We start from the raw sequence: 14,915 nt of genomic DNA on the forward strand, positions 1-14,915 counted from the left end.
CCGCGAGGCCCCTCCCCCGACGCTCGCATGGAGGAGGGAGGCGAGGCTGGAGGCGGGACCGGAGGCGGGACCAGGGGCGGGACCAGGGGCGGGGCGGGAGGCCGCGGCCGCGATTGTTCGCCTGTTGCTGGTGAGCCGGAAAAAGCCACGGCAGGGCGCGCTGGCCGGAGCGGGAGGGTCCTCGGGCCGCCGCGGACAGCAGGGACAGGATTCGGGGGAGAAGAACCGGGAGTCCCGCGCCTCTTGTGTGTCAGTGCGCCTCACCGCTCTTCCGGGCCCCCTCGCGCGCGGCCCTCACCTTCAGTCACCTCCCGGGTTTCGCCGCAGATCGCCTTTCCGGTTTGGTGGGCAGCCAGTTTGGGCCAGCTAGTCAGTTGCCGGGGTAACGCGGGAGTCTGTTTCGGGTGCAGTGCCCCGGCCACTGGCCTGAGACTTCGGGACTTAGGAGATACGGCCTTCGGGGCCGCGCGACTGCGGGGCCGACCACCTGTGCCGCACCTCCCTGGGAAGAGGCGCCGCCCGCCCACACTCGTCCCGGCCGCTGCGGTCACTGGGGAAGCCGAGCTGTCCCTCGATCCGGAACCGTTACCGCCATGAAGCCCAACTTCTCCCTGCGACTGAGGGTCTTTAACCTCAACTGCTGGTGAGTGGTCCTGCAGAGTGGGATCTGGGCCACAGCTCCAGTTGCACCCACACAGCCAGAGGAAGGAGGCTGTTCTCACAGTCGGGCGAGGGCTCTACCCTGTCCTACAATCTCGGGTGTTGCTAGAACCCGTACCGCCAAAACCCACACCTGGCTCCCAGCTCCAGCGGTGTCCAGAGGGCTGAGGACTCCCAGTAGTCACCTTCCCTGGTCCTTCTGTCCTTAGGGGCATTCCCTACCTGAGCAAGGACCGAGCAGACCGCATGAAGCGCCTGGGAGAATTTCTGAACAGGGAGACCTTCGACCTAGCTCTACTAGAGGAGGTGGGCTGTATGGAACTGGTGTGGTGGAACCCCGGGCTGGGAAGCGGGAGGAGGGGGGAGTAGGAGGAGACTTTCCCTTTGGGGAAGAGCCAGGCAGACATCCTCACCCCTTCCCCCAGGTGTGGAGTGAGCAGGACTTCCAGGACCTGCGACAGAAGCTGTTGCCCACCTACCCAGCTGCACATTACTTCAGGAGGTGAGAACCCTTCTGGCCTGCAGGCTCTTGGCCCTGCCAGCCCTACACTATCCTCGGTGCACCCTCCTTCCCGTCCCCCAAAATCCTCTCCTCTGGGTGTGAGAGCTGGAAAGGGTGGAACCAGGAAGATCCTAGCTCTTCAGCTTATCTCAGCCCTGTCATCAGGTCACCCGTGCTGTCCCACAAAGGTCTATTGCTTTGAGCTGGGTTCCGGAGCTGGTCCCCGCAGCAGAGATTAAAAAATAGCCGATAAGTGCTGGGAGACAAGGGAAGGGAAGAGAACTAGGTCTCTCCCTGCTCTTCTGGCCATTAATCAGGATTTGTCTTCCAGCGGCATCATTGGCAGTGGCCTCTGTGTCTTCTCCAAACACCCAATCCAGGAGTTCACCCAGCATGTCTACAGTCTCAATGGCTACCCCTACATGGTATGCCTGATCTCTGACCTAATCTGCCTCCTTTACCCACCCCCCACTAACTGGGTAAAAGAGGCAGCCTTCCTAGGGTTGCAGGGGTGGGCAGAAAGAGGATAGCCATGCTCTGAGTTCCTGCCCCCTCCTGCCTGTAGATCCATCATGGCGACTGGTTCAGTGGGAAGGCTGTGGGGCTGCTGGTACTTCATCTAAGCGGACTGGTGCTCAATGCCTACGTGACCCATGTGAGTGAAGCTGGCGGTGCTGAGGGCTGGGACAGGCAACCTGGTACTGGGAGGGAGAGATGGAATCCTCTAGCTGGGCTGCCTGTGGGTGAGGTGTGGGGGCAGGATCTCCTAAAGTCAGTAGGCGAGGTTCACTCATTTTTTACCAAGCATCATGCCAAGTGACAGACACGAGCTTAATTTAGACCTGCCCTTGGGACCTTCAGTCTCACATGCTGCAATCTCATTTATCTTGTTCAGCTCCACGCAGAGTACAATCGACAGAAGGACATCTACCTAGCACATCGTGTGGCCCAAGCTTGGGAACTGGCCCATTTCATCCAGTGTGTGAGCCTGGGCTTGACAAGGGATGTGGGATGGGGTCCAGGGGCTGAGGGGTGGCCAAGGCCCCACTTACAGGGCAGAGCTGGCTAGGGAAGAATTCTTGCCTCACTTACCTGGTTCCCCTAGCCATACATCCAAGAAGGCTGATGTCATTCTGTTGTGTGGGGACCTCAACTTGCATCCGAAGGACCTGGGCTACCGCCTGCTGAAGGAGTGGACAGGGCTGCATGATGCCTACCTTGAGACCCAGGACTTCAAGGTGAGGACCTGCTTGATTGTTTCCCCATCTGGACACCCAGCTTCTTTCCCTTCTTCTCCCACATCCTAGCACAAGCCAACTGTTCACCTAGGGCTCTGAAGAAGGCTGTACAATGGTACCTCAGAACTGCTATGTCAATCAGCAGGAGCTGGAGCCATTTCCCTGTGGCATCCGCATCGACTATGTGCTCTATAAGGTCAGGCCCCTCCCCGCCATGTGCCTTCACCTACTGTGTCTCTGTCTCTCACTGACCTGTGCTGACCCTTTGTGCAGCTACTCTAGTCTTAGTTCACTGATGCCTGGGGAATGGGACAGCTAGGAGCTGGTTCCCTGGGAAGATAAAAGTTTCTCTGTGGCCCTTCCTTTTCCCAGGCTGTTTCTGGGTTCTACATCTCCTGTAAGACTCTCAAAACTACTTCAGGCCACGACCCTCACAGTGGCTCCCCACTCTCCGATCACGAGGCCCTGATGGCTACTCTGTGTGTGAGACACAGCCCAACCCAGCACAACCCCAACTATACCAATGGTGAGTCACCCACATCCTCTGCCTTGGTCCCTCCCCCCAACAAGGCAGCCCTTCCACTCTGATCCTCTCTCTTGCCCCACTGCCCTGCCTTGTTCTAGGACCAGCAGAGAGGTCACCATTGATCAGTGTGCTAAGGGAGGCCTGGACAGAGCTGGATCTGGCTGTGGTTCAAGCTCGTTGGTGGGCCGCCTTCGCTGGCTACGTGATTGGGCTAGGGCTGCTGCTCTTGGCATCGCTCTGTGCCCTGATCGCTGGAGGAGGGGTCAGGGAAGTTGCCATATTGCTCTGGACTCCCAGTGTAGGATTGATGCTGGGGGCAGGTGCAGTCTATCTCTTCCACATGCAGGAGGTCAAGGGCTTATGTAGAGCCCAGGCTGAGCTCCAGCATGTGTTGGGAAGGGCAAGGGGGGCCCAAGACTTGGGCCCAGAGTTTCAGCCAGCCTTGTTGCTGGGGCATCAGGAGGGGAACATGACTGAGGACCAATAAAGCTTGACACTTTGGTGGCTCTGCCTTTTCCTTGGAGAGGCAGGGATTGGGGCCCGTGAGCACGGTGATTTGTCACAGTGTAGACCTTCAGGCTCCCACACATCTCTTAGCCTCCCCACACACTCCCCACCTCCCATCTGCAGGCAGCCTATGCCTTGTGTGTGGCCGAAACATTTTTATTGCAAACACTGAGGCCCTCTCCCAGGCAGCCCAGATGAGCAGGGTGGCACTGTCCTGGGTGAGGTGGTCTTGTAGGGAAGGGGGCAGGCAGCCTACCATCTTCTAGCCCTAGGCCCCTGGCCCTGATGCCAGCTCGCTGAGCCTGCGTTCCTCTTGGAAGCGGATGAGGGCATCTCGCTGGTTCACCACATTCACCAGCTCCCTCAGGATCCGGTCCTCAGCCTGCTGATCAGCAGCTGTCTTTTGGATTTCTGAAGGGAGAAGATGATGCTTACAGAACTAGGCGGGGAGGCAGGAGAGGCACACCTTAATCCTGGCCCGTGTGATTTCTATTACCTGACTTTCGTTTCCTAATCTGTAAAATTAGGTTTGTCAACACCAGCAGTTTTCTAGCATTGTTCCACAGCAGCACCATTTGAAAGGAAATCCTGCATGAAGGCCTGTATGTAGAGCTCTGACTGAACTGCAGGCAGAAGAGGGGCTTGGAGCCCCTTCCTCTGGCCTCCTGCCACATTGCCTCAGAGGAACTCTGACTAGAGGACTGCGTTGCTTAGTCAGTACCCGAGATCACGAGGCTCACGCAAACCCCAGCCCCGTGATGTCTGCCTCCCACATCCTGCGTACCGCTTCGGTTCATGTAGCTGCGTAGCTCCTGGTCCAGCTGCAGCTGTTTCTCCTCCAGGCTCAGTTCCTGTACCCTGTGGAGGGCAGGGATAGAAGGCACAGTTGTTCTCGGTGCTCAAGGACCCGACTGGGACCTGGCTCACAAGCCACTGTCACCTCCCTGTGTCCCTTACGTGATCATGAGCTCAGCCTCCTCAGCCACTAAGCTGTTTTTCTTCTGAACAAGGTGTAGCAGTTGTTCCAGCCATAGTGCCTTTTGCTGATCTGGAGAACCTGATAAGAAGGGGGGTTTCATGGTCAGGCGGCCTCCAGCCAGGGTCCTAGGAGTCCTGAGCACGAGGAATGGAGCCTGCTGTGGGCCAGAGCCCGCGGGTTTGAGGGATCACGGGGGGCTGACCACAGTGCTAGGAGGCAAAGGGGTATCCTCACTTATCCCTCCCCTGTCCTCACTCACTGCTCTGGTTCCTCAAGGCCAGCTCCAGCTTCATCCCCTCGGCCTCCAGCTCCCTCAGAGCAGCCTCAATCTCGTTTAGTCGCCGCTGGATGGCCTGAGGGGTCCAAGACAAGAGGCCCAGGAATCTTTGGATTGTTCACGAACAGAGCACTAGAGGCGCCCCGATCCCCAGTCTTACAAATCTGACTCCCTCGGGACTTTTGGCAACCCCTGGACCTCACCTGGGCCTTGCAGAATCTCTTCATCTCCTCCTCCTTAGCACGGCGCAGCAGGGTCCGCCGCCATGTTGGGTACTTGCCCATGGTGCCTGATTGCTTGGCCAAGGTCAGCAGAACCTGTGGCAGGGTCAGACCAGTCAGGGGCAGGGCCTGGCATCTTGGTGGACAGGGGTTGGGGAAACTTCAGTTGGAAGAGGCCAAAAAGAACCTGGGCTGGAAGTGGGGTGTGTTCTGGTAGAAAAGATGGAGGCTTAGAGAAAAGAACAAGTCAGATTGCAGGAGAAGACCTGAGACCTGTGGGATGCACGCTGGCTTGGGCAGAATAGATGGCCAGGTTCCTTCCACTCACCTGTTCCATGTCTGAGTCCAAAGGCACATCTTCCTCTTCCTCCTCTTCCTCTTCACTGGAGGAGGGACTTCCTCCTCCTTCTTCTTTCTCCATGGCCATAAGAACTGAGCAGAGAAGTAGACATGGCCTGGGACCTCCACAACCTCCCTTCCTATTCCCCTTCAGGAATCCTAGTACCACCCGCCCCTCCCTGCCCTGGCTTAGCACATCTGGGCAGAGTCGTTACCTTGAGAGCTCTGGGTTGGTACTCCCCATCCCACAAAGCTGGCCTCCAGGGCCTGGCGGGCCAAGGCAGAGCAGCTGCGGGGGGGCTTGGGTGGAGGCTCCATCTCCGAGGTAGGGGTCAGGTTAAGGGAGGACAACCGCTGGCGTTCTGGGCTGGACAGGCGGATCAACTGACGGGTGGGCTTGGGGCTTGGGACAGGACTGGCCCCCTCCCGGGGGGCTGTGGGAGTCAAGGGGCTGGATGGCATGTTCATCTCACCGGGTGTGAGGGGGTCCTAGAAAAACCACCATATGGTTTGGTCAGTGACCTGCCCAGTGTGTGTGTGAGGCTGCCTCTTTAGACAAGTGTAGGCCCCGGAATTCATTCATTTTCTGGACAGTGTCAGACAGTGTACTAGCCGCTTGGGCTACAGCAATAAGTGAAACAACAGAAAGTCCTGCCTTTGTGGAGCTTACATTCTAGCAGAGAGCATTCAGTTAACCCCGGCAAAGTCTGCTGGGCTTGGTGAGACCCCTTTCCTTATTCCCACCCCTAACACACACTTCCATGGCTTTAACCTGACTCTCAGGGCCGCTGTCCTTGCCATCCTCTTCGTGGTCTGGCTGGGGCAGGTGCTGGAGGCAGTAGAAATGTCCTGGGAAAGGTGGGGAGGGGGAAAAGATGTCGGGTATAGGCAGCACAGTGCCCCAAGACTGCTTATCTGGGAGGGTGGGGGCAGCAGGACTTGCAGGTGAGTTCCTGTTAGCCTCCTGGTTCCTTAGAGCCCCGTTTGGGGCTCTGGAGGAGATGGGGGATGAGCCCAGAGGAAGACGGTGCTGTCCTGAGCCTGTTTCCGCCTCCCGCCCAGCACCCCAGTTCCCCTCCACCTTCCAGTTCCTTCAGGCACTGCTGGCTGTGCCCTGAGTTCTCTTGAGGCCTCCTGGGCCTACTCACCATCTCCTGGATGCTGTCCGTAGCCACCTGGCCACAATGTGGCCTCACAGATACGGCAGCAGCAGCAGCTCCGGTGGTAGAAACGGCCATTGGCACACACGCGTTCCAGGATGTAGAGGTGCCCTCCACAAAGTGCGCACAGGTCCTGGCTACCAGCCTGCACAGATCCCCGTGCCACAGGGTCACAGGACAGTTCTTCCCTACCCCTGAAACTCCCTTCCTGCAGGCAGGGCCCCCATTCTCACCTCCTGGTGGTGTGATGGGGGTGTCAGGGGAACACCAGACTCTGGGACTAGTGGCTCCTCAGTATGTGGGGTCTCAGCCTCTACCTAAGGAGGTAAGTGCTCAGGCCGGAGGGTAGAGGGGCAGGATCAGCTGGAGAGTGGGTGCATGCAGATAAATGGAAAGGGCTGGAAGGGAGGGGGAGTGAGACTAGGAAGGGACATTGGATGGGGGGTTAAAGGACTGGACCTTGGCGGGGTAAGTCCTGGGAAAGTGTTCGGGGAAGGGACCAGAACATGGGGCGGGGGCTGTGTGGCCCTTTCACGTATTTACCTCCAGGCGTAGCTTCTTGCCACCTGCATCGTCCCCATTTTCCTGTGACAAGTCCTACACTCAGCATGGGGCTCAGCCCCCAGGCCTCGCCCTCAGAACCCACTGCTCAGCCCCAACCCTGCCTGGACTTCACCTGGGCCCGGGTCCTTTGCAGGGTCCTCTGCAGTTTGCCAAGGAATAGAACAGCACTGGGGGTCACTGGAGAGCCTTGGCTGGCAGGGCCTGCAGGGAGAGTCGGAATGTTGGGGCAGATGGGGGGCCCATGCTGTGCCCCTGGAATAGACGGCTACACTCCAGCCCAAAGGGACACCTCTCCCAGGCTGTCCCTCAGAGGGCACCCTCTCCTCATGCGTGCACAAACACACACCTTACCCCACCGCTGCCCCAGTCTCCAGCAGGTTACCTGGGTTGTGGGGCATGCTCTTAAAGGCACTATGAAAGTGGCTGAGGTAGGCGATGAGGCCCAGTGGGTCACTTCCTGCCACCACTGCCTGTGCGGACAACACAGGTGTGATGCCCAGCTCGTGTTCTGCCATCTTCAGCGCCCAGCCCGTTGCTTCCAGAGCCCCCATGCCCTGCAGCTCAGAGGGTTCCCTATGGCATCAAAGGGGGAGAGGGTGGGTAGAGAGCACTGTGGGAGGGGTGGGGGGTGGGGAGCACAAATGCAGGAGAAGGCAGGAAGGGTTATTCTGTGCTGTACTATCACCAGCACTACCCAATGACAGCCTGCTGGCTTTGGGGATCTCTACTGCTCACACAACTGTCTCTACTGAACTTATTTGATTCTTACAATGTCCCCAGGCAGGTGGGCATGCAGGCAGAGTAAGACAGGAATACTGTCCATAGGGAGGTGAAGTGACTTGGGCAAAAGTGGTGGCACTGGGACTCAACTGGGTGTGCTAACTCCTACCCAGTGATCCCCCCACAGTTCCATACTGCCCAAAGGAGGGGGAAGGGACCTGAAAGGGAGGTGTGGTCTGCCAGGGACCCCAACCCTAATTTGCAACTCACAGTAGGCCAGGCCGCAGCCGGTTTACCAGGGCACAGAGAGCCAGACCATCGGTCCAGGAGGAAGAAAGGTTGGTGACATGGACACCAGGGTACCCAGCAGTCTGCTCCTGGCACCAGTGTAGCAGTTCTTCCTGTGTGCCCACTGACCCTGGGAAGAAAAGCTGTGCTGCGCCCCAGGCCCCCGGGCTTTCAGAGAGCTCAGTTGCCGAGTGGGGGGTCTAGGTGGGAGGTAGAGGCAGGGCCCCACTCTGACTGGGGCACCAACCTAACCCTGTCAGCTGTACATCCATCCCAGCTTTCTCTAAAAAAAAACACCAAAAAACCCTTTCTGGAATAAAGTGAGGAAATGAATCAAGTGAGCTGAAATCACTGCCAAAGGCTCAAAGGAAAGGTGGGTTTGGAGTCTGCGAGTCTGGAGGGTCAGGGAGAGCAGCTGAGCACAGAGCAGTGCGGCTGCCATTCAGCTGCTGTTTACATAGCAGTTGCTGAAATACTGAAATACTTGCCCACCCTGGCAAAGAGCTGCTGCTGAGTGTTCCGCTGGCCTTCCATTCCCGGGACACCCCAACCATCCCAGCCAACCAACAGTGGGCCAGCAGCCTGCTCCTGGCCCGAGGCGGCAGCTGCTCCCTAAGTCGGTGCTTGCACCTCACCGGCTGGTAAATAGGCTGGACGCGGCCCTGGAGGAAGGCCTGCTTACCAGTGTCAGGCTTTCCTGAGTCAGTCTTGTCACTCTTCCACACGGGCTCCTTGGCCATCACGTCATACAGGTCTCGCACCTAAGGCAGCCCCTTTCAGGTCCGGAGGCAGGCTGACCATGCACCCCCATCAACCCATGGGGGAGGGGCTTCCTAGGGCAGGGCTAGAGGGAAGGCCTGACCTGGGAAGTCTGGTGGGGGTGGCAGGAGGTCTAACCTGATTAGGGGACACAGCCCGGAGGTTCAGGTTGGGGTAGCGGGTGGCTGGGTCCAGCCCGTACTGGGCCACGTTGCGGTGCATGTTTTCCGGGGATGTCTGTGACAGGAGCTGGTACAGGCTCTCCCTGGTGGGGGAAATTGTGAAGGTGGGGGTCAGGGACACACATCAGAGTTCACCCATCAGCACCCACCCCTCAAGAACTGCCAGGCCTTTGTTCTATTCTCTTTTGTCCATGCCCCTATCTATTCACCCAACACCCCCACCCCCTACCTGCCCCTCGTCCCTATAGCCAGCCCTTACCCGTCCCACCCCTAACTCAGGCCTCACCGCTCTGCCAACACTTCCAAGGGCTCAGTGCCCTCTGCCCACCGCTTCACCATCCAGGCGGCATCAAAGGCTGCCAAGAAACCCCTGGCCACTCCAGTGCCCAGGGGCCAGAAGGGCTGCAGGGTGAGAAGGATAGGAAGCACCTCAAGGTCAAGCAGGAGTGTCCAAGCCCAAATGCCCCCAGGTCATGGCAGAGGCAGCCCCTCACCACATCAAGCCCTTAGCTCCTTCTCACGACAGGGAAACCCTTTTCTCCCCTCCTTTCCAACCACAAACCCTTGTGCCTCCTTAAAAGGAGTCCCTGTTTTTCGAAGTACCAGAGAGCCCTTCACCCTCCCCCCAACCAGGGAACCCTGACCCCTCACCTCTACCAGGCAGTCTCCCACAAGCCCCAGCAGCAGGCGGGTGCCATGCTTCTCTTGCACACGAGCAGAGCTATCTGCCCGCATCATGCTTGTGAAGTCAAAAGCGGAGACGTCAGGCCGCCCATGGGCATCTTTAGCAAACTCCAGCTTCCCGAGCTTGCCATGGGTGGCGAAGTCAGCAGCTTCCTGGGCAAAGTGCTGCAGAGCCTCGGGCACCACATTGGCACTGCCCAGCAGCCGGTCTGTGTCTGGCCAGTCCTACAGGGCCCACAGATCAGAACAAGCATCCACTGGGCAGCCCTATCCCCTTGAGGGTAAGAGGTGCACATACATACTAAGGACCCAAGAAGGGGCTTCCCCAGACCTCACAGCAGTTGAAGGCTGAGCTGCACCTGGAATTTGAACGTCCTGCTTCGCAGGCTCAAGCCCCTTCCTCAGCACTCACCCTCCTTCTGGGGGTCCCAGGCCCCACCTTTCCCCCAAGGCCCAGAACCATTACTATTATCATACACTTGCTCTGGACAAGTCCCTGAACTTCTCAGAGCCTGATTTAAAGAACACACACCTAACATCTCAAGGTACTCATGAGAATTTGGTGAGGATGCATATAAAGCTCTCAACAGAGTACCTAGTATATAGTAGGTGTTCAGCTAGTTCATTCAGCAAATACTTATTGGGTGCTTACTATATGCCAGGCATCATTCTAGACACTGGGAATAATCAACAAGCAAAAGAGACACAACACTCCTGCTCCCCTGGAGCTTACATTTGTAGTCCCAGGGCTGGTATAAGGTTCAGCCCAGAATGTGATTCAGATTACCATGTAAATCCCAGCAGAGGGGAGCCTTTTGGGGTGGAGGAAAGGGCAGGGCAGGGGCAGGACAGGCTCTCTCCACACCAGGGGTGGAGGTGGGGCAGACGATGTCCAGGTCCGGCCTCCCCTCCCAGGGCCCACTGCCCAGCACGCCCTGGCCCAGGTCTGCCTCACCTGACGTAGCACCCCCAGACGCAGCAGACACTGCTTCTTGGCTGTCATCACGAAGTAGTGTGTGTCGTCCTTGTAGTACACAATGTTTTCCAGATCGATGCCTGGGGGGGCAGGGTAGGGGCAGGACATGTGTCTCCTCCTCATCATGTGTCACCTCTCCAAACACTCCAGCCATGCCTGCCCTCTTAGACTATAGTGGGTGCCCCACACAGGAGCCCAGGAGTTCTGATGGCACAACAGGCCATCTGTCCCAGGCCTAGGAGGCCTGAGGATATGGAGCAGAGAGAGGATCTTGGGTGGGGCAGCAGCTGGGAGACCTGCACCACTTGGTCACATGCTTGTGGAGGACAGCCTGGCTTCTGGAGCTAGAGTGTGCACACCCCAAGGGGCGTGGCAGTGCAAAGTCGAAATAAACGTAGGGCATCTTCCTGAAGTTCCTATTTCATTTTGAATTTATATCATGTACATATTAAAGCATACATAAAAAAGCACAAAGCAAAATTTCACACATTCTCTGAAAGGTTTCCAAGACCCGCCATGTTTCATGGTGAAGCGGGGCTGCGTCTGCTGAACGCCCTGGGGCTCAGGTTCTCTGCTGCCAAGATTCCTCGGACTGAAGACATGTCTGTGAGGGCAGGAGAGGGGTCCTGACCTGTGGCTTTGAGCAAGCTCTGGAAGAAGCTCTGGTTGTAGATCCTGGCCACACCGCTGATCTCGGGCACCTGTGTCTCTTCCACGGTGCGTTTGTTCACAAAGTTGGCCGTGATGCCAATAGCCAGTTTGCCTCGCATCTCTCGCACTGTGAAGCCTAGAGAGGGTGGGGGCAGGTGGGCAGTGGTGGGAGGATGAGGGCTATAACAGCCTAGAAGGGCCCAGGAGAAGCTCAAGATGCTGACTCTTCTAGGAAAGGGATCACTCACCTTCAGGGATGAATTTACCTCCAGCAGCAGAGATGAGGACATCAAATTCATAGTTGGCCAGCTGGGCAGGGGGACTGGGCTGGAGCCGGGCACGCCAGCCACTCCCTGGGGCAAAGGGCGCAAGAGGCACAAAGGTGTAGAAGTCTGAAGGGGCCTCAATGTTCCCAGGACAAGCCAGTGAAATAATAAATGTGTTGAAGGGCATTATGGTTTAGAAGGCAATGACTGCTTATCAAATTATACCTTCACAACTTCCTATGGAAAGTAGGGAGGGAAGGGAATATTACTCCCATTTTACAGATGCTCCAAATGAGGCACAGAGAGGTTTGCACAAGGCCACCTTATTAGAGAGGGAGACTCTGCTGACTCCCAACCCCACATTTTTTCTTCCCACAGGCCAAGATGTACTTGGCAGATGGTGGTTCTCAGGAGCAGAGAAGTACTTACCTTTTTTGGAAGGGGGCTGGAGGCCAGTGAAAGTGATACCCCAGTGAATTTTCACCCCTAGCAGTAATGCCACTTTCAACAAAAGCAGCTGAAGCTGTCGGATGCCTGGAAGGGAGAGGACATTAGGAACAGGGACCCAGGGTCTCCTCAAGTATCAGTGTGCACCTGGCCAGAGCTGGAAGTCTTAGGGATCACTCTATCCAACTGCCCATTTTACAGGTGAAAAACCTGAGTCCTAAACATCACCTAGGTGAAGTGAACCTTGTCCGCTCTGCCTCTTGGCTGGCCCAGCAGCCCCCCACTGGCCTGTCTCTAGACCCAGCCCCTCCAGGCCACCAGGTGGTGCTCACTGATGTGGTCCAGGGTGCCTGTGCAGAAGCGCCCACAGAACTTCTTCGCACCGAGTGCCCGAAGGTCATGGATGGTGAAGGGCCAGAGGTGGAGCACATTGTGGCGAGAGAACTTGGTGCGCTTTTCCACCAGTACCACACGGGCCCCCAGCAGTGCCAGCTCCACAGCAGCCCGCAGACCACAAGGTCCAGCGCCCACCACCAGGCACTGTGAACACAGGAGGCAGCGTGGGTGTGGCATCCCATCTCCCTTCTCTGACTCCTCCCCCCCATACAGGAATCTCCAACCCCCATCCCAGCCACTGTGTATTTACCTTCGTGTTGGTGCAGGCCTGGCCCTGCTGGTAGACAGGCTGGCCTGCCCGCTTGTCCAGCTTGGCCCACAGAGCCTTGGCGCTCCAGTAGTTGAGCTGGGCCTTGATCTTGTGGTACTGGGACAGCCCTCCACCAGACTGGAGCCCTAGGGCCTGGCATAGCCCCTGGAAGCTGCTTAGCACGTTCTGACACAACTGGGCCTGCAGGAAGCTCTCAAAGTGGGCATGTGCTGGATTGGTGGAGGTGGGTGAGGCCATGGTGGCCCCTGGGTCCTTCAGGGAAGGGAGCAGCTGGGCAGAGGCACGTGGCTGCTGGAGAGGAGGGAAGAGAAGGGGAGAGGAGACTGGAGAAAGGAAGAAGGGAAAAGGAAGGGGGAGAGAGGCAAGCAGGCTGGTGCCCCCAGGGAGTTCCGGGCCAACCCTAATTGATTCTGCTCCTTTCTCACAGCCCACTTCCTATCTGCTCCAGAGACAGCTGCTATCCCTTCCAAGTGAAATCTGCCAAATTTGGAAATGAAAAATCAGCAGTCCTGGGCACACAAGCAGCAAGGGAGCCACCAGCTCGGTCTTCCCGTCCAGGGATCTCCAAGCCCTGTGCCATCTCTAGAGCCCACAGGGCAGAAAACAGGGTGTGGGGTAATTTCTCGGACATGGAAATGGCAGGTTCGCCAGAAAGAGAACTTTCCTTGTGGTGCAGACAGGGGCTACCCTAACCTGCAACCCATTGCCCTACCTCAACCTACACCTCCCTATGTCAGGTGCTCCTTGATGGCCGCGGTGTCACGCAGTGTCACCCGGTGTGGGGTATGTCTCACACCAAGGGCAAATGCTTCCTCCTTAGCACACTGGTGATTTCCTCCTGACGACGGGAGAGGCAGACTGTGACTGTGACGGTTCCACTTCTCACCACCCAAACTACCTCAACAAAGAGCCGGAGGATGTTGCATGTTACGACTTACTGGGTGAGGGAGTACTGGGTCTATTTCTGACTCACTGTGGTCAAAAACACTTCCCCTGTGAGCCCTGCCATGTCCAGGGGACCTCGAGGGCGGTCGGGGGCGACAGCAGCCGGGTTTGCCCCTCCCAGGTTCCTTCCACCCGCATCCAAGACCCGCCCCATCCCCTGTGGGCTCGGGCTCGCTCTCCCAGGAATTTCCCGAAACAAGGCCTCCCTTTGTCCCCCTCTCCCTCTCTCGGGCCCCCACGCAGATTGAGGGGTGCTGGAGGGGGCTTTCTCATGCTGGGACCTAGAGGAATCAGAGGGTATGGAGGATGGGTTGCCGCTGGTGGAGTTAGGAAAGATGCGTAGCATCGTTGCGCAGAGGTCCCTGGGACCGATACCCCCACCCCCTCGGCCGCTCCACGGGTCCCAGCCGGAGACCAGCAAGCCAGACCAGGGGAAGGAGACTAAAGCTGTCTGCTACAAATCACCTGGACAAGGGCCGACGGACCGTCAGGAAGGGCAGAGGTCTCTCAAGGGTGGGGGAGTGGAAGGAAGAAGATCTCAGCGACGGGAGAGGGAGGGGTGACCCAGCCTGGAAACGCCAGGACTAAGGATGTGCGAGGGCTGGAGCGGTCTGGAAGGACGCAGAGGAGCTGGACCACTGACGGCGGGGGTGGGGTGGGAGGTACTCACACTCGGGACCAAAAAGTCTGCAGAGGGGCTGAGCGGGGCGTGGGCGGGGGAGAGGGGCGGGATAGGCCAGGAGGGGCTTCCGAGCGCCTGGGGTCGCGTTTCCCCCAAAACGTCCCCCTACCCCGGCTCCACCGCGAGCAGGGGCCCACAGCTGGCTCAGCTGAACAACTTACCCGGAGGCTCCGGAGCCGAAGGGGCCGCTTCCTGCCCAGCTGGTGGGAGGGCGAGGGCGGGCACGGGGGCGGAGGAAGGAGCGGGGGAGGAGGAGCGGGGGAGAGCGCGGGGCGGAGGGGCGGCGAGCGGGGTCTGCCTGGCCGGGTGTTAGTTCTTCGGGGTGCGGTCTTTGGCGCCGGGGCGCGCAGCACTCCGCGCAAGGAGGCTTTATTCGCGCTCATTAGCATCTCATTATCCCGCGTTCCCCGGCTTGGGGCGGGCAGGGGCCCGCCCAGGCCTGCTGAGTGGTGCCCGAAGGCGTGGCACCTTAGATGCCGGGTTTGGCTTGGGGGCCGGAGATCCAGGGCAGGGCCTGGGGGGTCCGAGAAGCCCGGGATCGTGGGGCGCCGAGCGCCCGGCAGCGCACCCGCAGCACCGGGCTCCGTGCCGGTGCCTGCGCCCGCAAAGCTAACCCTTCCTGGGAGGGCGAGGCACTGCTCGAAGTGCGCGGGCCGTCTCCGAGCGCGGAACCAG

At 58.4% G+C, this 14,915-nt stretch overlaps 2 protein-coding genes across 6 annotated transcripts; one reads left to right on the top strand and one right to left on the bottom strand.

Annotated features, from left to right (window-relative positions):
- The first annotated feature begins 90 nt into the window (after nt 1–90).
- SMPD2 (sphingomyelin phosphodiesterase 2) lies at nt 91–3,427 on the top strand. Its single transcript, XM_024551797.4, has 10 exons — nt 91–643; nt 870–966; nt 1,086–1,162; nt 1,494–1,587; nt 1,728–1,817; nt 2,058–2,140; nt 2,268–2,400; nt 2,492–2,596; nt 2,773–2,926; nt 3,025–3,427. Exons 1-10 carry the CDS (start codon nt 594–596, stop codon nt 3,411–3,413), a joined length of 1,272 nt encoding a protein of 423 aa, XP_024407565.2. The 5' UTR covers nt 91–593; the 3' UTR covers nt 3,414–3,427.
- A 146-nt stretch (nt 3,428–3,573) lies between these two features.
- MICAL1 (microtubule associated monooxygenase, calponin and LIM domain containing 1) lies at nt 3,574–14,582 on the bottom strand. Of its 5 annotated transcripts, none has more exons than XM_053914006.2 (26): nt 14,402–14,582; nt 12,593–12,904; nt 12,279–12,486; nt 11,929–12,033; nt 11,482–11,586; nt 11,214–11,369; nt 10,562–10,662; nt 9,574–9,831; nt 9,209–9,324; nt 8,879–9,005; nt 8,664–8,742; nt 7,964–8,111; nt 7,356–7,546; nt 7,086–7,174; nt 6,953–6,994; nt 6,643–6,726; nt 6,398–6,554; nt 6,022–6,098; nt 5,465–5,738; nt 5,239–5,342; nt 4,893–5,006; nt 4,672–4,765; nt 4,391–4,490; nt 4,218–4,291; nt 3,930–4,021; nt 3,711–3,844 (listed from the first exon to the last, which is right to left on the bottom strand). In XM_053914006.2, exons 2-25 carry the CDS (start codon nt 12,848–12,850, stop codon nt 3,966–3,968), a joined length of 3,117 nt encoding a protein of 1,038 aa, XP_053769981.1. In that variant the 5' UTR covers nt 12,851–12,904; nt 14,402–14,582; the 3' UTR covers nt 3,711–3,844; nt 3,930–3,965. The 5 variants fall into 5 exon arrangements, with proteins under 5 accessions (XP_024407567.2, XP_045044607.2, XP_045044604.2 ...); XM_053914005.2 differs by having other exon boundaries at nt 3,930–4,033; XM_024551799.3 differs by lacking the exon at nt 3,930–4,021 and having other exon boundaries at nt 3,574–3,844; nt 12,593–12,901; nt 14,402–14,580.
- Nucleotides 14,583–14,915: the final 333 nt, after the last annotated feature.

This window comes from Desmodus rotundus, chromosome 11 (assembly GCF_022682495.2).
Source record: "Desmodus rotundus isolate HL8 chromosome 11, HLdesRot8A.1, whole genome shotgun sequence".
NCBI lineage: Eukaryota > Metazoa > Chordata > Mammalia > Chiroptera > Phyllostomidae > Desmodus > Desmodus rotundus.

What these genes read in the sequence shown, in the direction of transcription:
- MICAL1 (XM_024551799.3), bottom strand. Translation starts at nt 12,850, where the DNA reads ATGGCCTCACCCACCTCCACCAATCCAGCACATGCCCACTTTGAGAGC. An exon ending in CTCAGGAAAGCCTGACACTG is followed by an intron (nt 8,112 to 8,663) that starts GTAAGCAGGCCT and finishes TTTTCTTCCCAG; the next exon opens with GGTCAGTGGGCACACAGGAA. An exon ending in ACCAACCCAGAGCTCTCAAG is followed by an intron (nt 5,343 to 5,464) that starts GTAACGACTCTG and finishes TTCTCTGCTCAG; the next exon opens with TTCTTATGGCCATGGAGAAA.
- SMPD2 (XM_024551797.4), top strand. Translation starts at nt 594, where the DNA reads ATGAAGCCCAACTTCTCCCTGCGACTGAGGGTCTTTAACCTCAACTGC. An exon ending in TTGAGACCCAGGACTTCAAG is followed by an intron (nt 2,401 to 2,491) that starts GTGAGGACCTGC and finishes CTGTTCACCTAG; the next exon opens with GGCTCTGAAGAAGGCTGTAC. An exon ending in TCGACTATGTGCTCTATAAG is followed by an intron (nt 2,597 to 2,772) that starts GTCAGGCCCCTC and finishes TCCTTTTCCCAG; the next exon opens with GCTGTTTCTGGGTTCTACAT.